At 43.1% G+C, this 23,931-nt stretch overlaps 1 protein-coding gene across 1 annotated transcript in view; it reads left to right on the forward strand.

Annotated features, from left to right (window-relative positions):
• The window catches only part of RFWD3 (ring finger and WD repeat domain 3), a 245,495-nt gene that overhangs the window by 190,301 nt on the left and 31,263 nt on the right, over positions 1–23,931 (forward strand). The window contains exon 7 of the mRNA XM_053719462.1: positions 18,990–19,140. Within this exon, the coding sequence (XP_053575437.1) occupies positions 18,990–19,140 (151 nt within the window). The remainder of the gene's footprint in view (positions 1–18,989; positions 19,141–23,931) is intronic.

Genomic DNA, 23,931 nt, shown 5'->3' on the forward strand with positions numbered 1-23,931 from the left:
TACACTGATGTTTTTCCAATCCCTAAGAGGTTTTCTGAAATTATTACTAAGGAATGGGATAGACCAGGTGTACCGTTCTCTCCCCCTCCTGTTTTTAAAAAGATGTTTCCTATAGACGCCGCTACACGGGACTTGTGGCAGACGGTCCCTAAGGTGGAGGGAGCAGTTTCTACTCTAGCTAAGCGTACCACTATCCCTGTCGAGGACAGTTGTGCTTTTCTAGATCCAATGGATAAAAAATTAGAGGGTTACCTTAAGAAAATTTTTATTCAACAAGGTTTTATTCTCCAGCCTCTTGCATGCATTGCCCCAGTCACTGCTGCTGCGGCTTTCTGGTTTGAGTCTCTAGAGGAGGCCCTACAGGTTGAAACCCCGTTTGAAGATATTATTGACAAGCTTAGGGCCCTTAAGCTAGCCAATTCATTTATTTCTGACGCCGTTGTTCATTTAACCAAACTAACGGCTAAAAATTCAGGTTTTGCTATTCAGGCGTGTAGGGCGCTATGGCTTAAATCCTGGTCAGCTGACGTGACTTCAAAGTCTAAATTTCTCAACATTCCCTTCAAAGTACAGACCCTATTCGGGCCTGGACTGAAGGAGATCATTTCTGACATCACTGGAGGAAAAGGTCACGCCCTTCCTTAAGACAGGTCCAACAAATTAAGGACCAAACAGTCTAGTTTTCGGCCCTTTCGAAACTTCAAGAGTGGCGCAGCTTCAACTTCCTCTAACACAAAGCAAGAGGGAACTTTTGCCCAGTCTAAGCCGGTCTGGAGACCTAACCAGGCTTGGAACAAGGGGAAACAGGCCAAAAAGCCTGCTGCTGCCTCTAAGACAGCATGAAGGAGCAGCCCCCGATCCCGAAACGGATCTAGTAGGGGGCAGACTCTCTCTCTTCGCCCAGGCTTGGGCAAGATATGTCCAGGATCCCTGGGCATTGGAAATTGTGTTCAAGGGTTATCTCCTGGAATTCAAAACCTCTCCCCCAAAAGGGAGATTTCATCCCTCACATTTATCTGTAAACCAGATAAAGAGAGAGGCATTCTTACATTGTGTTTGAGACCTCCTAGTTATGGGAGTGATCCACCCAGTTCCAAAGGAGGAACAGGGGCAGGGCTTTTATTCAAATCTGTTTGTGGTTCCCAAGAAAGAGGGAACATTCAGACCAATCTTAGATCTCAAGATCCTAAACAAATTTCTCAGAGTCCCATTCTTCAAGATGGAGACTATTCGAACCATCCTTGCTATGATCCAGGAGGGTCAATATATGACTACCGTAGACTTAAAGGATGCTTATCTACACATCCAGATACACAAAGATCTTCATTGTTTTCTCAGGTTTGCCTTTCTAGACAGGCACTACCAGTTTGTGGCTCTTCCCTTTGGGTTGGCCACGGCACCAAGAATCTTTACGAAGGTTCTAGGGTCCCTCCTAGCGGTCCTAAGGCCGCGGGGTATAGCAGTAGCCCCTTACTTAGACGACATTCTAATACAGGCGGCGACTTTTCAAATCTGGCATTTCTGAGGTACCATGGGTAGAAGGTGAACGAAGAAAAGAGTTCTCTATCACCTCTAACAAGAGTTTCATTCCTAGGGACTCTGATAGATTCGGTAGAAATGAAGATTTACCTAACGAAGGCCAGATTGTCAAAACTTCTAAATTCTTGCCGTGTTCTTTATTCCACTTCTCGTCCTTCAGTGGCTCATTGTATGGAAGTAATCGGTTTAATGGTAGCGGCAATGGACATAGTACCGTTTGCCCGCCTACATCTCAGACCGCTGCAACTTTGCATGCTCAGTCAGTGGAATGGGGATTACACAGATTTGTCCCCTCTACTAAATCTGGATCAAGAAACCAGGGATTCTCTTCTCTGGTGGCTATCTCAGGTCCATCTGTCCAAGGGGATGAGCTTCCGCAGGCCAGATTGGACTATAGTAACGACAGATGCCAGCCTTCTAGGCTGGGGTGCAGTCTGGAACTCCCTGAAGGCTCGTGGACTCAGGAGGAGGCACTCCTTCCGATAAACATTCTGGAACTAAGAGCGATTTTCAATGCTCTTCAGGCGTGGCCTCAGCTAGCTGGGGTCAGGTTCATCAGATTTCAGTCGGACAATATCACGACTGTAGCCTACATCAACCATCAGGGGGGAACAAGGAGTTCCCTAGCAATGTTGGAGGTTTCAAAGATAATTCTATGGGCAGAGGTTCACTCTTGCCATCTATCTGCTATCCATATCCCAGGAGTCGAGAACTGGGAGGCGGATTTTCTAAGTCGGCAGACTTTTCATCCGGGAGAGTGGGAACTCCATCCCAAGGTATTTGCACAGTTGATTCAACTTTGGGGCAAACCAGAACTGGATCTCATTGCGTCTCGCCAGAACGCCAAGCTTCCTTGTTACGGGACCAGGTCCAGGGACTCCAAGGCAACGCTGATGGATGCTCTAGCAGCGCCTTGGTCCTTCAACCTGGCTTATGTGTTTCCTCTGCTCCCTTGTCTGATTGCCAAGATCAAGCAGGAGAGAGCTTCAGTGATTTTAATAGCACCTGCGTGGCCACGCACGACTTGGTATGCAGACCTGGTGGACATGTCATCCTGTCCACCATGGACCCTGCCGCTGAGACAGGACCTTCTACTTCAGGGTCCTTTCAACCATCCAAACCTAATTTCTCTGCGGCTGACTGCTTGGAGAGTGAACGCTTGATTTTATCAAAGCGTGGTTTCTCTGAATCGGTCATTGATACCTTAATTTAGGCTCGAAAGCCGGTTACCAGGAAAATCTATCATAAGATATGGTTTAAATATCTTCATTGGTGTGAATCCAAGGGTTACTCATGGAGTAAGGTCAGGATTCCTAGAATATTATCTTTTCTCCAAGAAGGATTGGAGAAGGGATTGTCAGCTAGTTCCTTAAAGGGACAGATTTCTGCTCTGTCTATTCTTTTGCACAAGCGTCTGGCTGATGTTCCAGACGTTCAGGCGTTTTGTCAGGCTTTAGTTAGAATCAAGCCTGTGTTTAAACCTGTTGCTCCGCCATGGAGTCTAAATTTAGTTCTTAAAGTTCTTCAAGGGGTTCCGTTTGAACCTTTGCATTCCATAGATATCAAGCTGTTGTCTTGGAAAGTTCTGTTTTTGGTAGCTATCTCCTCGGCTCGACGAGTTTCTCAGTTATCGGCTTTACAATGTGATTCTCCTTATCTCATTTTCCATGCTGATAAGGTAGTGTTGCGTACCAAACCTGGGTTTCTTCCTAAGGTGGTATCTAATAAGAATATCAATCAGGAGATTGTTGTTGTTCCTTCACTATGTCCTAATCCTTCTTCAAAGATGGAACGTCTATTACACAATCTTGATGTGGTCCGTGCTTTAAAATTCTATTTACAAGCCACTAAAGATTTTCGTCAAACATCTGCTTTGTTTGTGGTTTACTCTGGACAGAGAGGCCAAAAGGCTTCGGCAACTTCTTTCTTTTTGGTTAAGAAGCATAATCTGCTTTGCTTACGAGACTGCTGGTCAGCAGCCTCCTGAGAGAATTACAGCTCATTCCACTAGAGCAGTAGCTTCCACATGGGCTTTTAAAAATGAGGCTTCTGTTGAACAGATTTGTAAGGCGGAGACTTGGTCTTCGATTCATACCTTTTCTAAATTCTACAAATTTGATACTTTTGCTTCTTCTGGGGCTGTTTTTGGGAGAGAGGTTTTACAGGCAGTGGTGCCCTCCGTTTAAGCTCCGGCCTTGTCCCTCCCTTCATCCGTGTCCTATAGCTTTGGTATTGGTATCCCACAAGTAATGGATGAATCCGTGGACTGGATACACCTTACAAGAGAAAACAAAATTTATGCTTACCTGATAAATTTATTTCTCTTGTGGTGTATCCAGTCCACGGCCCGCCCTGTCATTTTAAGGCAAGTGTTTTTTATTTTTTAAACTACAGTCACCACTGCACCCTATAGTTTCTCCTTTCTCTTGCTTGTCTTTGGTCGAATGACTGGGAGGTGGCAGTTAGGGGAGGAGCTATATAGACAGCTCTGCTGTGGGTGATCCTCTTGCAGCTTCCTGTTGGGAAGGAGAATATCCCACAAGTAATGGATGAATCTGTGGACTGGATACACCACAAGAGAAATACATTTATCAGGTAAGCATGAATTTTGTTTTTTTTCTCTCACGCATCTCAGCAAATCCAGTAAAGGCTTAGTCTTTTCTGAAGTGTTTCAGACCTGGAGCTTTCAGGGGTAATTATACCAGTTCCGTTTCAGGAACAGGGTCTGGGGTTTTATTCAAATCTATTCATTGTCCCAAAGAAAGAAAATTCATTCAAGCGGATTATCTCAGCCGTCAGACTTTACATCCGGGGGGGGGGGGAGTGGTCACTCCATCCAGATGTTTTCTCAGATTGTTCAGATGTAGATCTGATGGCTTCCCATCTAAACAAGAAACTACCCAGGTACCTGTCTAGGTCCAGGGATCCTCAGGCGAAAGCGGTGGATGCGTTAACAGTTCCTTGGTGTTACCAACCTGCTTATATTTTCCCGCCTCTAGTTCTTTCTGGAGTGATCTCCAAAATCATCATGGAACAATTTTTTGTGTTACTAGTAGCTCCAGCATGGCATTAAAGGTTTTGGTATGCAGATCTTGTTCAGATGTCCAGTTGCCAACCTTGGCCACTTCCATTAAGGCCAGACCTTCTGTCTCAAGGTCCGTTTTTCCATCAGGATCTCAAATCATTAAATTCGAAGGTATGGAAATTGAACGCCTAGTGCTTAGTCATAGAGGTTTCTCTGACTCAGTGATTAATACTATGATTCAGGCTTGTAAATCTGTTTCCAGGAAGATTTATTATCGAGTTTGGAAGACTTTTCTTCAGGATGGTTAGGATAAGGGTTTGTCTCCAAGTTCCTTGAAGGGACAAATCTCTGCTCTTTCTGTTTTATTTCACAGAAAGATTGCTAAGCTTCCTGATATTCACTGTTTTGTACAGGCTTTGGTCCGTATCAAGCCTGTCATTAAATTAATCTCTCCTCCTTGGAGTCTTAATTTGGTTTTGAAGGCTTTACAGGCTCCTCCATTTGAGCCTATGTATTCTTTGGACATTAAACTACTTTCTTGGAAAGTGTTGTTCCTTTTGGCCATCTCTTCTGCTAGAAGAGTTTCTAAATTTATCTGCTCTTTCTTGTGAATCTCCTTTCTCTTGTAAGGTGTATCCAGTCCACGGATTCATCCATTACTTGTGGGATATTCTCCTTCCCAACAGGAAGCTGCAAGAGGACACCCACAGCAGAGCTGTCTATATAGCTTCTCCCCTAACTGCCACTCCCAGTCATTCTCTTGCAGCTCTCGACAAGAAAGGAAGTATCAAGAGAGATGTGGTGAATTAGTGTAGTTTATCTTCAATTAAAAGTTTATTTTTAAACGGTACCGGCGTTGTACTGTTTTTACCTCAGACAGAAATTAGAAGAAGCGTTTTGCCTGAGGTTTTTGATGATCTTAGCAGGTTGTAACTAAGGTCCACTGCTGTTCTCACACATAACTGAAGAGTATGGGAAAACTTCAGCTGGGGGAATGGCCTGCAGAATTAACTGCTCTGAGGTATGTTCAGTATATTTTGTTCTAGAGAGATAAGGTCTAGAAAATGCTGACAGTGCCTGATATATTTAAGGTAAGCCTGATTACAGTGATTTAACAAACGTCTGGGATCATGCTAGCAGTAAAGGGTAATATTCATGTTACTTGCTCTTATTACTTAGTATGTAAAACGTTTGCATGATATATAAAAAATGTTTTTTACTGAGGGTGATAAATCTTTATTTGGGGCCTAGTTTTCCACATGGCTGACTAGATTTCTCCTAGGAGTAGTTATTTATGGCCCTTTCACTTTGAGTGCATGGCGGGAGGGGCCTATTTTCGCGCTCTAATTGCGCAGTTGTTTTTACATTCTGAGACATCCAGCTTCCCTGAAGGAGTCCCCTGTCATATTGGACCTCTGTAAAGGGTTTTTGTGCCTACAAAAGTCGTTTTATGGGAAGGTAGGAGCCACAGTAGAGCTGTGGCAGTTTGCTTGTGACTGTTTATAACGGTTTTACCGTTTTTCTGCTTAGTTTTTGAGCCTGAGGGGTTAATCATCCATTTGCAAGTGGGTGCAATGCTATTTTAGTCTATTATACACACTGTGAAAATTTCGTAGTTTGCTTTTTTCACTGTTTTGCAGTTTATGTGTTTGTTTTTTTTTCCCTTAAAGGCACAGTACTGTTTTTTATATTCTGCTTTTTCACATTTATTAAAGTGTTTTCCAAGCTTGCTGGTCTCATTACTAGTCTGTTAAACATGTCTGACATAGAGGAAACTCCTTGTTCATTATGTTTAGAAGCCATTGTGGAACCCCCTCTTAGAATGTGTACCAAATGCACTGATCTTACTATACATTTTAAAGACCATATTCTGGCTTTAAAAGATTTATCACCAGAGGAAATTGACATGGGGGAAGTTATGCCGACTAACTCTCCCCACGTGTCAGAACCTATAACTCCCGCTCAAGGGACGCCAAGTACATCTAGCGCGCCTATTGCGTATACTTTACAAGACATGGCGGCAGTTATGAATCATACCCTTACAGAGCTATTGTCCAAACTGCCAGGGTTACAAGGAAAGCAAGACAGCTCTGGGGCTAGAACAAATAGAGTTCTCTGACGCTTTAGTAGCTATGTCCGATATACCCTCACAATGTGCAGAAGCCGAAGCAGGAGAGCTTCTATCTGTGGGTGATTTTTCTGATTCAGGGAAGACACTTCAACCTGATTCTGATATGTCTACATTTAAATTTAAGCTTGAACACCTCCGCGTGTTGCTCAGGGAGGTTTTAGCAACTCTGGATGACTGTGACGCCATTGTAGTCCCAGAGAAATTGTGTAAATTGGATAAATACTATGCAGTGCCTGTTTACACTGATGTTTTTCCAATCCCTAAGAGGTTTTCAGAAATTATTACTAAGGAATAGGATAGACCAGGTGTACCGTTCTCTCCCCCTCCTGTTTTTAAAAAGATGTTTCCTATAGATGCCGCTACACGGGACTTGTGGCAAACGGTCCCTAAGGTGGAGGGAGCAGTCTCTACCCTAGCGAAGCGTACAACTATCCCTGTCGAGGACAGTTGTGCTTTTCTAGATCCAATGGACAAAAAATTAGAGGGTTACCTTAAGAAAATTTTTATTCAACAAGGATTTATTCTCCAGCCGCTTGCATGCATTGCCCCTGTCACTGCTGCTGCGGCCTTCTGGTTTGAGTCTCTAGAAGAGGCTCTACAGGTAGAAACCCCATTGGATGATATCCTTGACAAGCTTAAAGCTCTTAAGCTAGCCAATTCATTTGTTTCTGACGCCGTTTGTTCATTTAACCAAGCTAACGGCTAAAAACTCAGGTTTTGCTATTCAGGCGCGTAGGGCGCTATGGCTCAAATCCTGGTCAGCTGACGTTACTTCAAAGTCTAAGCTTCTCAACATTCCCTTCAAGGGGCAGACCCTATTCGGGCCTGGACTGAAGGAGATCATTTCTGATATTTCTGGAGGATAAGGTCACGCCCTTCCTCAGGATAGGTCCAACACATTAAGGACCAAACAGACTAATTTTTGTCCCTTTCGAAACTTCAAGAGTGGTGCAGCTTCAACTTCCTCTAATACAAAACAAGAGGGAAATTTTGCCCAGTCCAAGCCGGTCTGGAGACCTAACCAGGCTTGGAACAAAGGAAAGCAGGCCAAAAAACCTGCTACTGCCTCTAAAACAGCATGAAGGAGCAGCCCCCGATCCGGAAACGGATCTAGTAGGGGGCAGACTTTCTCTCTTCGACCAGGCTTGGGCAAGAGATGTCCAGGATCCCTGGGCGTTGGAAATTGTGTCCCAGGGATATCTTCTGGATTTCAAAGCTTCGTCCCCAAAAGGGAGATTTCACCTTTCACAGTTATCTGCAAACCAGATAAAGAGAGAGGCATTCTTACACTGTGTACAAGACCTCCTAGTTATGGGAGTGATCCATCCAGTTCCAAAGGAGGAACAGGGACAGGGATTTTACTTAAATCTGTTTGTGGTTCCCAAAAAAGAGGGAACCTTCAGACCAATTTTGGATCTAAAGAACTTAAACAAATTCCTCAGAGTTCCATTATTCAAGATGGAGACTATTCGTACCATCCTACCTATGATCCAGGAGGGTCAATACATGACTACAGTGGATTTAAAGGATGCTTATCTTCACATTCTAATACACAAAGATCATCATCGGTTTCTCAGGTTTGCCTTCCTAGACAGGCATTACCAGTTTGTAGCTCTTCCCTTTGGGTTAGCTACAGCCCCAAGAATTTTTACGAAGGTTCTAGGGTCGCTTCTGGCGGTTCTAAGACCGCGGGGCATAGCAGTGGCCCCTTATTTAGACATCCTGATACAGGCGTCAAACTTCCAAATTGCCAAGTCTCATACGGACATAGTGTTGGCATTTCTGAGGTCGCATGGGTGGAAGGTGAACGAGGAAAAGAGTTCTCTATCCCCCTCACAAGAGTTTCCTTCCTAGGGACTCTGATAGATTCTGTAGAAATGAAAATTTACCTGACGGAGTCCAGGTTATCAAAACTTCTAAATTTCTGCCGTGTTCTTTATTCCATTCCTCGCCCTTCGGTGGGTCAGTGCATGGAAGAAATCGGCTTAATGGTAGCGGCAATGGACATAGTGCCGTTTGCACGCCTACATCTCAGACCGCTGCAACTCTGCATGCTCAGTCAGTGGAATGGGGATTACACAGATTTGTCCCCTCTACTAAATCTGGATCAAGAGACCAGGGATTCTCTTCTCTGGTGGCTATCTCGGGTCCATCTGTCCAAAGGTATGACCTTTCACAGGCCAGATTGGACAATTGTAACGACAGATGCCAGCCTTCTAGGTTGGGGTGCAGTCTGGAACTCCCTAAAGGCTCAGGGATCTTGGACTCAGGAGGAGTCACTCCTTCCAATAAATATTCTGGAACTGAGAGCGATATTCAATGCTCTTCAGGCTTGGCCTCAGTTAGCAACTCTGAGGTTCATCAGATTTCAGTCGGACAACATCACGACTGTGGCTTACATCAACCATCAAGGGGAAACGAGGAGTTCCCTAGCGATGTTAGAAGTCTCAAAGATAATATCAGCTATCCATATCCCAGGTGTAGAGAACTGGGAGGCGGATTTTCTAAGTCGACAGACTTTTCATCCGGGGGAGTGGGAGCTCCATCCGGAGGTGTTTGCTTATGTGTTTCCACCGTTTCCTCTGCTCCCTCGTCTGATTGCCAAGATCAAGCAGGAGAGAGCATCGGTGATCTTGATAGCGCCTGCGTGGCCACGCAGGACCTGGTATGCAGATCTAGTGGACATGTCTTCCTTTCCACCTTGGACTCTGCCGTTAAGACAGGACCTTCTACTACAAGGTCCTTTCAATCATCCAAATCTAATTTCTCTGAGACTGACTGCCTGGAGATTGAACGCTTGATGTTATCAATGCGTGGCTTCTCCGAGTCAGTCATTGATTCCTTAATACAGGCACGAAAGCCTGTCACCAGGAAAATTTACCATTAGATATGGCGTAAATATCTTTATTGGTGTGAATTTAAGGGTTACTCATGGAGTAAGGTCAGGATTCCCTGGATATTATCCTTTCTCCAAGAAGGTTTGGAAAAAGGATTGTCAGCTAGTTTCTTAAAGGGACAGATTTCTGCCCCGTCTATTCTTTTGCACAAGCGTCTGGCAGATGTTCCAGACGTTCAGGCATTTTGTCAGGCTTTAGTTAGAATCAAGCCTGTGTTTAAACCTGTTGCTCCGCCATGGAGCTTAAATCTGGTTCTTAAGGTTCTTCAAGGAGTTCAGTTTGAACCTCTTCATTCCATAGATATCAAAATTTTATCTTGGAAAGTTCTGTTTTTGTAGCTATTTCCTCGGCTCGTAGAGTCTCCGAGTTATCTACTTTACAATGTGATTCTCCTTATCTGATCTTCCGTGCGGATAAGGTAGTCCTGCGTACCAAGCCTGGGTTTTTACCTAAGGTGGTATCTAATAAGAATATCAATCAAGAGATTGTTGTTCCACCTTTGTGTCCTAATCCTTCTTCAAAGAAGGAACGTCTATTACACAATCTGGACGTGGTTCGTGCTTTAAAGTTTTACTTACAAGCTACTAAAGATTTTCGTCAAACATCTGTTTTGTTGTTTACTCTGGACAGAGGAGAGGTCAAAAGGCTTCGGCAACCTCTCTTTCTTTTTGGCTAAGAAGCATAATCCGCTTAGCCTATGAGACTGCTGGCCAGCAGCCTCCAGAAAGGATTACAGCTCATTCTACTAGAGCTGTGACTTCCACATGGGCCTTTAAAAATGAGGCTTCTGTTGAACAGATTTGCAAGGCGGCGCCTTGGTCTTCGCTTCATACTTTTTCAAAATTCAATAAATTTGATACTTTTGCTTCTTCGGAGGCTATTTTTGGGAGAAAGGTTTTACAGGCAGTGGTACCTTCCGTTTAAGTACCTGCCTTGTCCCTCCCTTCATCCGTGTACTTTAGCTTTGGTATTGGTATCCCACAAGTAATGGATGATCCGTGGACTGGATACACCTTACAAGAGAAAACATAATTTATGCTTACCTGATAAATTTATTTCTCTTGTGGTGTATCCAGTCCACCTCCCGCCCTGTCATTTTAAGGCAGGTATTTTTTAATTTTAAACTACAGTCACCACTGCACCCTATGGTTTCTCCTTTCTCTGCTTGTTTTCGGTCGAATGACTGGATATGGCAGTTAGGGGAAGAGCTATATAGACAGCTCTGCTGTGGGTGTCCTCTTGCAACTTCCTGTTGGGAAGGAGAATATCCCTCAAGTAATGGATGATCCGTGGACTGGATACACCACAAAGGAAATAAATTTATCAGGTAAGCATAAATTATGTTTTTTCAGCGGAAAATGACTATTTTATCCCTCCCTCTCTAGTGACTCTTCTGTGGAGTTCCACATCTATCCCATACGTCACTAGCTCATGGACTCTTGCCAATTACATGAAAGAAAACATAATTTATGTAAGAACTTACCTGAGACCCACCTTTTTATGGTGGTTATGATTTTTTGCTTAAAGCACAATTATTTCCAAATTCCTTTGTTGATGCTTTTTACTCCTTTCTTTATCACCCCACTACTTGACTATTCGTTAAACTGAATTGTTGGTGTGGTGAGGGGTGTATTTATAGGCATTTTGAGGTTTGGGAAACTTTGCCCCTCCTGGTAGGATTGTATATCCCATACGTCACTAGCTCATGGACTCTTGCCAAAATGAAATAAATAAATGTATCAGGTAAGTTCTTACATAAATTATGTTTTTTTGTCTCAAGATAAGTCTAAAGGCAAATCTAAAGCTGCTAATAGTTTTTGTTCCTTTCGTCAGAATAGAGAACGGAAAACCAATCCTTCCCCTAAAGACTCTGGCTCCAATTGGAAGCCATCCTCGAGTTGTAATAAAGCCAGCCCCCAAGACTGTATGAAGGTGCGGCCCTCGAGCCAGTTCTGCTGGTGGGGGGCAGATTGAAATTATTTCAAGTTGTTAGGGCGGGTTCCATTCAGAATCATTGGATTCAGAATATTGTCCCTCAGGGGTATCGAATAGGTTTCAAAATAAGACGACCTGTGAGAAGATTTTTTCTCTCTCATGTTCCAACAAACCCTGTGTAAGCTCAGGGTTTTCTGAAGTGTGTTTCGGATCTAGAGCTTTCAGGAGTAATTGTACCAGTTCCAATTCTGGAACAGGGTCTGGGTTTTTATTCAAATCTATTCATTGTCCCGAAGAAGGAAAATTCTTTCAGACCAGTTCTGGATCTGAAGTTTTTGAATAATTTTGTAAGGGTCCCAACTTTTAAGATGGTAACTATAAGGACTATTCTGCCTTTTGTTCAGCAAGGTCATTACATGTCCTCAATAGACTTACAGGATGCGTATCTTCACATTCCGATTCATCCAGACCACTATCGGTTTCAAAGATTCTCTTTTCTAGAAAAGCATTACCAATTTGTTGCTCTTCAATTTGGCCTAGCAACAACTCCAAGAATCTTTTCAAACGTTCTCGGTGCCCTTCTATCTGTAATCAGAGAGCAGGGTATTGCAGTGTTTTCTTATTTGGACGATATCTTGGTACTGGCTCAATCTTTTTATTTAGCACAATTTCAAATGAATCAACGTGTTGTTTCTTCAAAGACATGGTTGGAGGATCAATTTACCAAAGAGTACCTTGATTCCTCAGACAAGGGTTGCCTTTTTAGGTTTCCAGATAGATTCAGTGTCCATGACTCTGTCTTTAACAGATAAGAGACAAATGAAATTGGTTTCTGCCTGTCGAAACCTTTAGTCTTGATCATTCCCTTCAGTGGCTATTTGCATGGAAGTTTTAGGTCTCAAGACTGCAGCATCGGACGCGATCCTCTTTGCTCGTTTTCATATGAGACCTCTGCAGCTTTGCATGCTGAATCAATGGTGCATTGATTATTCTCGGATATCACAGTTAATATACTTAAATCCCAACATTCAACTCTCTCTGTCCTGGTGGTTAGACCATCATCAGATTATTCAAGGGGCCTCTTTTGTTCATCCTGCCTAGACTGTGATTTCAACAGATGCAAGTCTCACAGGTTGGGGAGCTGTCTGGGGGTCTCTGACAGCACAAGTAGTTTGGAATCCTCAAGAGGTAAGGTTACCAATCAATATTTTAGAACTCCGTGCTATTTTCAGGGCTCTTCAGGCTTGGCCTCTATTAAAGAGAGAATCATTCATTCTTTTTCAGACAGACAATATAACAACTGTGGCATACGTCAATCATCAAGGGGGGACTCACAGTCCTTTAACAATGAAAGAAGTATCTCGGATACTTTCTTGGGCGGAATCCAACTCCTGTCTAATTTCTGCGATACATATCCCCGGTTTAGACAATTGGGAAGCGGATTATCTCAGTCGTCAGTCTTTACATCCAGGGGAGTGGTCTCTCCATCCAGATCTATTTTGTCAGATTGTACAGATGTGGGGTCTCCCCGAAATAGATTTGATGGCTTCCCATCTAAACAAGTCTTTCCAGGTCCAGGGATCCTTGGTTTTTCCAACCTGCTTACATGTTTTCCGCCTCTAGTTCTTCTTCCAAGGGTGATCTCCAAGATCATATTGGAACAATCGCATGTGTTTCTGATAGCACCAGCATGGCCTCACAGGTTTTGGTATGCGGATCTTGTCCGGATGTCCAGTTACCAACCTTGGCCTCTTTCTTTAAGGCCAGACCTTCTGTCTCAAGGGCCGTTTTTCTATCGGGATCTCAAATCGCTAAATTCGAACTCTTAGTACTTAGTCGTAGAGGTTTCTTTGACTCAGTGATTAATACTATGCTACCGGCTCGTAAGTCTGTTTGAAGTAAGATTTATTATCGGGTTTGGAAAACTTTGCCCCCTCCTGGTAGGAATGTATATCCCATACGTCACTAGCTCATGTACTCTTGCCACCATGAAAAAAATTAATTTATCAGGTAAGTTCTTACATAAATTATGTTTTTCTTCTTAAATGTAAAGAGTCAACAGCTGCATTCATTACTTTTGGGAAATAAGAACCTGGCCACCCGGAGGAGGCAAAGACACCCCAGCCAAAGGCTTAAATACTCCCCTCATCCCCCAGTTATTCTTTGCCTTTCGCCCCAGGAGGTTGGCAGAGAAGTGTAAGAAATTATTTTGTCTTTTATGGAGGGTAGTACTCTTCGGCATGGGACAGGAGTTTTAAGTAATCCTGTCAGCCTCTCAGTGAGAGCCTGGATGAAAGTTAGAGTCTGGAGATGCAGGGAGAGTCTTTCCGCGAAACCATCCCGACTCATGTTAACAGCTCCTCAAGCAATCGGCGTTGTCTAACTTCGCTCCGCTGCCTGCTTTCTTCTCTCAAGTCCATGGCGGATGCGATGTTCCTATTCGTCACACTTGAAGGGCCGTGTTTCTGTTCCATGGCGTTGATTCGGGTAAGATTGTTTCATTTTAATTTCTTCCTGAATGCACTGTAATTCAGATGTTTTCCTGAGTGGCTACCACCTTGCGTTTAAAAAAAAAAATCATGTTTATGTGATTCAACCTGCTTATGTGTGGTGTTAATTGGGCTCATGGTTTGGAACATTAAGGCCTCTGGAAGTGACGCAACCTTATGGTTGGGCGCACTTTTTTGGACTGTACGACTGTACCAGGTTATGAAAATTCCTCCATGCAGGGAGGCGTGTTCCTTCCCAGAGGTTGCAGCACGCTTTCGCTTCCATATATTTTTGTCGGTTATTCGTCTTCAGAGTTCAGACGTTTATTTGAGATTGTGCTCGTGCCCTATTGTCCCGGGTCTCTCACCTTGGGGAGGGCCTCTACAGTTCCCTGTGGGTGTAACTGTTCCTGAGTGTTGTGCCTTTCCTTACAGAATTGCACGCTTTGCCGTATTACTCAGACATGTTTTTCAGTTATTAAATTACCCTATCCTTATCGGATACAGGGATTTTCAGTCTGCTGATTCGAATGGTGCAGCTCATTAGACACGTGGGGATGATGTAATCTCATGATTATTTTATTGAGATCTTTCCCAGTTTATGGAAGATCAGGGCTTCCGTTTGGCTGGTCCTGCGGGTAGGCCTGTGTCTTCTTGGGTGTTAACCTCAGGGTTGCCTTATACTTTCTTTTTATCCGATAGGATGTTTTTTATTTTGTTTGTTTCCTTCGGGAACCTTGTGGGATCGATACTCTTTGTTACTTCTTCGGAAGTTGTTTTGGACAGATTAGTCCTTTGTTAAAATTGTCTATTTTCCTTCCCCTCTGAGGGAGGATTTATGAAACTTGCCGGTTAGGGCCTTTGGTACAGGCTGGTCCTGTTGGGTTCGTTCTGTCTTGTGGCTGTTCTGCTTGGCTGGTCCAGTCGAGGTGCTGAGTGCTATGGTTATAATTTGTTTTACAAATGTGGGTCCATGAGGCGGGAAGGATTGTTTGTCCTTATAGCCTTCAATCATGAATGACTGGGTCACTGGAGTTTCCGCTGCGTCAATCTCTTTCGTCTGGTATTGTCGGACCCTAGAATTTCCTACCACACGCAGTGGAGGGTTGGAGGGCTTAGCGCCCTCTTACTGCTTTTTGAGCGTTTTGGCCTTTTTTGAGGCTCTGGATTTGTCCTTTTTGGACTTGGTCCATCAACAGCTAGTAGTGTGTATAGCTGACTAGCATGCGGAATGTTTGCAGTTTGAAATAAGCTGCAGCTCTTTGCACTTTGAATGTGTGCTTGCAAGCTGTTTAATGTAACCAGCTACAGCTATTCCACATTGACCGTGTACTGTCTAGCTAAGTTATAAGACCTTCTTGGTCTTTCGTTATCTCCGGGTGAGATAGGTCTCCTTTTCAGGGACCTGGGTTCCTTCCGGGAGATGGTTAAACCCTGTGGGGACTTTGGGCTTAGCTCGGGGCTCCCCGGAGCTGGAAAGGCTTTGTGCCTTTTCTCCCTGTATTCCTCTGTTGGTATGGAGGTGATGTGGAGACTAGCCCTGCTCGAGGGGTTTTGACCGCGAGGTATTCCTTGCTTTGTTGTCCTAAGGCTGTTTGAGAAGTCTAGGGGCTCTAGAGTCGTAATATGACTTATATCGCCTTGCTTGTTGGAGCGTAGGACTTTAGCAAGGGGTGGTCCCTTCCTTCGATCGGGGCTTACGAGTTCTTCTCATTATCTGGATATTGCATTCATAAGAATAGCTGCCTTGATACCCATAAGTTCTCCCCGTATCACGCATTTATGTGCTTCCCAGACATCGAAGGGGGAGATATCAGGGGATACGTTATTTGTAAAGTATTCTGTGATTAACTGTGAAATTTGCTGCTCTACTGAGGGGTCTAGTAAAAGATAATCATCCATTTTCCAAATAAAATCTTGTATGGGTTTGGTTTGCCACGTTAGTGTTCCCAAAACTGCTGCGTGGTCTGACCAAGTCGTCGGGGCTATCTGTGAGGAGTGAAACAATGATAGACCTGTTACATCTGTGAAGATGTAATCGATCCTAGTGTAGAGTTTGTGGGGGTACGAATAGAACGTGTAATCGTATTTCTCAGGGTTAGATACCCTCCACAGGTCGTGTACGCAGAGTTTTTTAAGGCAATTGTTAGTGCGGGTAATTTGTGAGTCTGGTATCGATGACTTTGCGTTCGAACAGTCTACTCTAGGGTTTAGGGGAAGATTTAAATCACCTCCAATTATTAATACACCTTTTTGGTGTTCTAAGATAAGCTCAGTCACGATTTGGATATTGCATTCATATCCCTTGTGTCTGTTTTTTTTTTTTGTCAGATAGGGTGTTAAGTTCTTGGCTCAGCGTTTTCCCTTGTGGACCCAGTTATGGGTTGTTACTGGAATCTTATGGCTAAGAGCTGGTTTGGGGTTCCTCAGTACTGAGAACTTGAGCTATGTCCTTTACTCAATCTACCTGACCTGGTCATGGTTGGCCAGGTTTTCTGAGTGTCTGTTACTCATTAGGCTGATGCGCCTTAGGGTTGGATTCCCTAGGTCAGCTTGCTAGGGTAACCCTTGGATTCACTGTTTGCAGGCGAATGGGTTTACAGTGTCTCTGCAGCATCCATTACACAGGGGATGTGTTTTAGCAAGCTACTTTGATGGGGGTCTTTTCAAAGGACATCTGTGTTGGGGATTGATCTCTCCTTTAGCCGGTGGCTTCGTGCTTTGAGGGCAGATGTTGCCCCTCTAGCTCCGTCCCTTTTCTTAAGGGGTTATTCTCCTTATGGAGATGTAGTCCCTTTCTTGGGACTTCTCCTGGATTCAGGAGGTTTGAACTGTGGGTAACTTATCGAAGAGGGGTGTCTCTTTGGGTTGTTGCGTTCCATTTGTAGTCTTGCTGGCTCCAAGTTGAGACTTTGTTGGGCCTTTTTGCTAGATCCTTTGGGTCTACGGCCTGTCGTCTGTTTTAGGAGTTGGGTGGTACCCGTGCTCTGTGGGGATGCCTGTGGCCATTCTTCTGCTTGTTCTTGAGCTGGTTTCAGGGTTCTTCTGTTCCCCTGTTTCAGATCCACTGATGCTGGGTTGGTCCGGCTGGGTGTGGGTTCTGAGAAAAGTTGTCATTTTCAGTATCTAGGTGGGCATAGTTGCTAGCTCCCTAGGCTTACAGGCAGAGGGGCCAGGATTACACCTCCTTCGGGCTCTGGGTGTAACCTCTCCTTCGGGGAGCCTCGATTGAGGTTCTGTGTTCCCCTTTTGGAGACCTGTGTGTAGGTTTGGCGACTTAGGTTGCCTAGGGCGTGCCCTCTGGGGGTTGCTTTTTGCACTCTGTTCTCTTGTTGGCTGCTTCTACTTCTAGCAAGTAATTCTCTGTGTCGTCCTGATGTTGACTCTCTGTTCTGACTCAGGGTTTTTCGTCTGGGTCTGTTACACATTTTTTTGTGATTGGATACTTTTGTATTCTATGTTCAGTCACTGTGAGGACTCTGTTCAGTTGTATTTCATTGTCTGCATAATGTTGGAGAAGAGACTTTTTCTCTGTCTCTTTGCCCGGGTTCCGCTTGGTCTAGGCGTAGCCTCCTTTCTCTATTATGCCCATTTGGGTATTTGTGAGCTGGGCTCACTGTTGGAGGTTTCTTTTTTTGGATTGTGGTGACCTTTTGGTTTCCTTCGGTTCTCCTTTGCCTTATCCCTTGGGGAGTTTAGGCTGTTGTCCCCTTCATTAGTGTGGGGGGAGTGGTGAGGGACCGACTGTATGAGGACTGTTGGCTCCGGTTTGTGGTCTCAAGCTTGGCTTCTGGACTATCTGCGGCTCAGTGTCCTTGGGGCCTTTCCTTGTAAAGTTTTTGTTGTTGGGTTTAGGCTTGGTGCCCTCAGTATGGGCCGCCTATTGTACCCTCCCGTCTTGGCATTCATTGTCCTCTACAGCTTGGATATTGTTTTCCCAAACGTAATGAATGCAGCCGTGGACTCTTTCCGTTTAAGAAGAAAAACATAAATTATGCTTACCTGATAAGAGTCCACAGCTCCCCACCCATAATTTTTTTGTGGGGCGTCCTTAATTATTCTTCTGGCACCTTTCACCTGATATTTCTTCTACTGGTCCTTGTTCCTCGGCTGAATGACTGGGGGATGAGGGGAGTGGGAGTATTATTTAAGCCTTTGGCTGGGGTGTCTTTGCCTCCTCCTGGTGGCAAGGTTCTTATTTCCCAAAAGTAATGAATGCAGCTGTGGAAAAGAAAAGGATCAGGTAAGCATAATTTATGTTTTTCCTTCGGCTGAATGACTGGGGATTTTGGTTAAGGGAAGTTACACTTAACAGCTTTGCTGGGGTGCTCTTTGCCTTCTCCTGCTGGCCAGGAGTTGAATATCCCACTAGTAATTTGAATGACGACGTGCACTCTTCTTGTCCGGAAAGAAAGAATTTTATCAGGTAAGCATAAATTTTATTTTTCAGATGTTAAATGGGCCGGCTCTCCAATGTCAAGGAGGGCAGGATCATAGGTGGATATTTTTAAGCACTATTTTACCCTCAGACTCCATGGTCAGCGATTGTAAGTCCTTCCCTATTCGGATCTCTGTAGGATCGTAACAATCTACTATGTAGGGACTTAACATGAACTGCATGTTGATCTGTGAAGCAGTGTTGTTGTGTTCAGATTATCCACAGGTGATATCAATTATCCGGGAGGTCTGGTATTCTAATGTGTTTCTGTGCGTGTTTATCTGAGATTCAGGATTAATCTATTATTGCAGAAGGAGGCTCAATGGCTCTGGAGAAATATGGCAGTGATCCTCCTATTATAATCAAGAAGAGGAATTGTGTGGATGTCTAAAATCTGCTTTCTGGGTTAAGTAGAAATAGAATAATTTGTTCAGAACAATGTAAATTTGTGTACTAAGAAATAGTGTATAAATTCAGTCCATTTTCTTCTAAATTTAATTTAGTGTATGTTCAAGACAGATTTTGTCTGTTTCAGGCTGCGGGGTTAAGAAGCTCAGTGCTGCCAATATGAAGAGCAGCCAGTATGTTCCCATTCACTCGAAGCAGATCAGAGGTCTGGCATTCAATGACCGTTCTGATGGTCTATTGCTCTCTGCAGCTCTGGATAACACTGTTAAGCTCACTAGGTTAGTATCATTGTTAAGTTTATTGTAGCAATTTACATAACTCAAATGCACTTTTAAAAGTTGTGAAACACATTTTATCTTTCCAGAACATACTAATAAATTGCAAGTAAGTTAAAAGGACATAGCATGCAAAAAGAAAATGACAATGTGTTTTGCATGTTGTTGTTGCACTATTGTTTGTATATAACCCCTGCAAAGCGATTATACGCATATTTAAAGTACAATTGAACAGAAGTGCACTGCTGATAGCTCCCAGTAGTGCATTGATATGCCTGAGGCAAGCATCATTTAACAGAAATTATACGTTTTTCTTTTTTTCTTTTTAACAACTCCATTCTAGACTGAATATATAAAAAGTATAACTAAAGTAGCACTATGGAATTTGGGGACCCTTTATAAATAAATGTACCACTTTGGCAATGTGAAATCATTACATAAATACATATATTTGAGATTGCACACACAAGTGCCTTTTTACAAGTATTAAATGTATTTATTCTTCCACACTCTACATTTTCACTATTTCCTCAAGATAGAGCATGAAGTTTAAGCTATGCCAAGTTGCTGTGTATCATCAAACTGTCTTATGATGCTTTTGACAAGAATTTTGCAAAAGCATTTGTCAGTTTGTTGTATTTCAAGCATTTATCAAGCTGCGTTACTAGTTTGTAATCATGCATTGCATGCTCATACACAAGCTGTGATCTGTTGCCTAAGCGGTTTGCCACCACAGAGGTGGAGAACTTAAAAGGATATACAACCCAAACTTTTTCTTTCATGATTCACATAGAACATACAATTTTAAACAATGTTCCAATGTTCTTCTATTATCAAATTTTGTTAGTTTTCTTGTTATGCTTTGTGGAAATACAGGAAGGTAAGCTCTGTAGTGTGCACATGTTTACATTGCTATACAAGTAGCAGTTTTCTTTCCAATGGCATGGAGAGTCCATGAATACATTCTAATTACTAGTGGGAATTCAACTCCTGGCCACCAGGAGAAGGCAAAGAACACCCCAGCATAGCTGGAAGTATCACTTCCACTTCCCATAAACACCAGTCATTCTTTGCCTTGTATATCAGGAGGATGTGCAAAGTTGGCGTCTGAAGATATTTAATCCTTTTATGGGTAGTTACCCAGCAAGCAAGGATTGGGGCTATGCTGTGTCCGTGTAATCCTCTTTAATAAGAGTCATGGTGGCTTTTAGCAATTGGAAGACGGCGAGGTAGTCCTTCCCTTCTAACATTTATGCTACCCCTAAATAGAAAACCAGGGTTGGTTACTCTGCTTTTATTTTCTCTCTAGGTCCCTGCCAGCGGCCGGATGAGACTTAGACTGGGAAGTGCTGTGTCTGCTCCACAGCAGAAGACCCTGGTGTGTAAGTCTGTTTATATCGTATTTAGACCCTTCCCTTGGCAGGTATACGGTTACTGTCATCAGGGGAAGAGGAGAGTTTTAAAGGTGTCCAGTTGCCACCTCCATTGACCTCATAGTTGGGTCTGGGAACCTTAGTTACATCCCTGGCTGGGGATATCGGTTATTTAAGAGCAGCTTGGATCTAACCGGCATCTCCTTAAAGGGATTGTCAACACCAGAATTTTTGTTGTTTAAAAAGAAAGATACTGCCCTCATAGTTTAAATCCAGTTAAAAATGGCCAGCAGGGGGTTGGGGGTTTGTGTGGACCCTTATAATAATGGAGCCATCTACACTCTAGCTCCTTTAGCTGGTATGTTCCTCCTTTGCAGCAGCGGCACGGCATCTCCGGCTTCAGTAGATTTCAAGAGGCTACTGCTGACTGTGTTATGCATACATTTTTATTGCGTCATCTCAGAAGAAGCCGTTTTTAGATAATCTTCTCTTGTAGTGGTATTTTAGTTGTTCGCAATGCGCACCATTTTCACTGACTGGACGGTTAGTTTTGTTTTCCCCTGTAGGAGGCACTATAAATTAAAATGGCCGGCATCGTGATTTCATATATTGTCGGTATTTGCAATTCACGCCTTTACCTCAGAACGGTTGGCGCCACCATTTTATTTGATTCCTCTGAGGGAGCGCATCGCGCCTCGAGCGAGTTTCTTAAAGAAATATGCACGTCATATTGTGAGTGTTTCTCCTGTGGGCTTTTATATGATTATAATAGCGCTGAATGTGCTTGCTCTGAAGCCCGAGTTTAACTTTAGCCGGCCTCTGCGATTTTCATATATAGCCTACAGTCAGAATCTGACTTATGATATAGGTCTGGTACGTAGTATAATTTCTTTATACTTCTCATATACCTGACAGTTGCCAGCAGCTTCTTTTGTTTCCTGTCATGTCTTTGACAGGCATTCTCAAATAAATAGATCCATTTAATCTATATCTGCATACTTGTGTGTTGGCTTGTCAGTCAGTCAGTGCATGGTATCATGGGGACGAAACAGTATTTTTATTTTCACGTAGTTCCTCATATCATGCTTTTTTTCTGTGTGTGATTCTAATTATTTTATTATGTAATGAAATCACATAGTGGCATGACTTTCTCTCCTCTTAACTGGAGATTCCATGGTGTTAGCCATCTAGTGGCGATTAATAATGCACCTTGGAATATGTTAGAAATTTCATTTGTGATATTAGGCATGTAATACAGTCATTTTGCACTCCTAATTCTTCTGTGTGTATGCGTGGCATGTCTTCTGTTTCAAGGGACTGACTTTATCATTCTCTTTCTAATCAAATATTTTATAAATATGGGTGCCATATTTTGATCCCTCTCATGGGGAGGAGATTGACAGGCCTGTCTGTTGCAGCATATATCTGTATTCGGTAAAATACATTTTATGGGTGCCATAATTAAAACTCTCTCATAGTGAGCTTTACAGCTATGGCTGTTGCTACATATTTTTGTAATAGGTAAAATACGTATTTTCTCAGATATACTGATAAAGTAGGAACCTGGGACGTTACTTAAAGTGAAGGTAAACTTTGGTGAATGAAAGCACTATTAGTATATAGTGCTATTAAAAAAAGGGGCACTTTCATTCATCAAAGTTTACAAAGCAGCCGTTTTGGTAAAAAAATTACCTTTTTTTCTCTTTTCACTGCTACAGCAGCTTCCCCCACCTAGAGATCCTCTATTCACACGTCAGCAATGACTAATCCTTCCTCCAAACACAGCTTTCCCCCCAGGGTGGTCTTTGCCTGAGGCCATGCTGTGATTGGAGGAAGCCGGATTTGTCATTGCTTACGTGTGAATAGAGGATCTCTATGTGGGGGAAGCTGCTGTAGCAGTGGAAAAAAAACAAACAAACATAATTTATGTAAGAACTTACCTGATACATTAATTTATTTCATATTGGCAAGAGTCCATGAGCTAGTGACATATGGGATATACAATCCTACCAGGAGTGGCAAAGTTTCCCAAACCTCAAAATGCCCCAGCCATTGGGAGTATATGTGTGTGTGTGTGTGTATATATATATATATATATATATATATATATATATATATATATATATATATATATATATATATATATATATATATATATATATATATAATGTTTTTATTTGTGTCCTTCTGTGGGTATAACCTGAGCTATGGAGGACTCTGACATGTTAGAAGGTACTACTTCTGTACTAAATCATACCTGTTTATATTGTGAGGAGGCTGTGGTTTTCCTGCCCACTCAATTATGTTCCACATGCCTTAACACCGTTATAAAGTTTAATAAGGGAGACAAGGCTGCTAAGGCTATTAGTCCCTCTGAGCCGTCTACCTCTCAGGACTCGGCAACCTGTGAGATTACTACCCTTGCTACATTATCCACTCCACATGCAGTTCCCCGTAGCACATCTAATCCTCCATACGGAGGGGGCCTTCTTCCTGCTTACTTTCCCGTGCAGTTACAAACGGTGGTGTCTGCGGCCCTCAGTGCATTACCTTGCTCTAACAAATGCAAGAGAAAGGTTAAACATTGCTCTCTTGACCCAGAATCATTAAATATTTATCGGATTTAGCTATTATGTCCCAGTTATCTAATGAGTTAACCTCTGTAGCTTCAGAGGGTGAACTTTCTGGGTCAGAGTCCTTAGCGTCTAAGCATCCTGCTGCGGAGGAACCGTCCTTTAGATTAAAAGTCGAGCACTTGCATTTTTTTATTAAAGGAGGTTCCGTCTACGTTCGAGGTTCAAGAGACCGTGTTGCCTGAAGAACCTACAATACCTAAATTAGACAGAGTTTACGAAGACAGGAAAGTTTATTTGACTTTTCCTGTGGTTGTTAAAATGGCGAACATTATTAACAACGAATGGGAAAGAATTGGATCTTCCTTTTCCTCCTCGTCTACTTTTTAAAAGTCGTTCCCGGACTCTCAACTGGATTTGTGGGGCTCCATTCCTAAGGTGGATGGTGCTAGCTCTATGCTCGCTAAACGTACTCTTGAGGATAGTTCTTCGTTCAGAGAACTGATAGATAAGAAAATGGAAACCTTTCTGAGAAAGATGTTTCAACCTGAGGCTGCAGTTGCTGGAGCAGCTACCTACTGGTGCGACTCTTTGTCTTAATTCATTGAGGTGGAGTCTCCCCTCGAGCATATTCAAGACAGAATTAAAGATCTGGTTGAAGTCTTGGTCTGCTCAAGACTCCTTTCTCTTCCCTTCAAGGGAAAGATTTTATTTGGTCCGGTCCTGGACAAGGCAAGGGTGCCTTCCTACCGCAAGATAAGAAGAACAAGTCTAAGGGATGACAATATTCAAATTTTTGTTCCTTTCATTCTGACAAATCCCAACAACGGCAATCCTCCAAGTCCAAG

The sequence above is a fragment of the Bombina bombina genome, chromosome 1, assembly GCF_027579735.1.
Source record: "Bombina bombina isolate aBomBom1 chromosome 1, aBomBom1.pri, whole genome shotgun sequence".
Taxonomy (NCBI): Eukaryota; Metazoa; Chordata; class Amphibia; order Anura; family Bombinatoridae; genus Bombina; species Bombina bombina.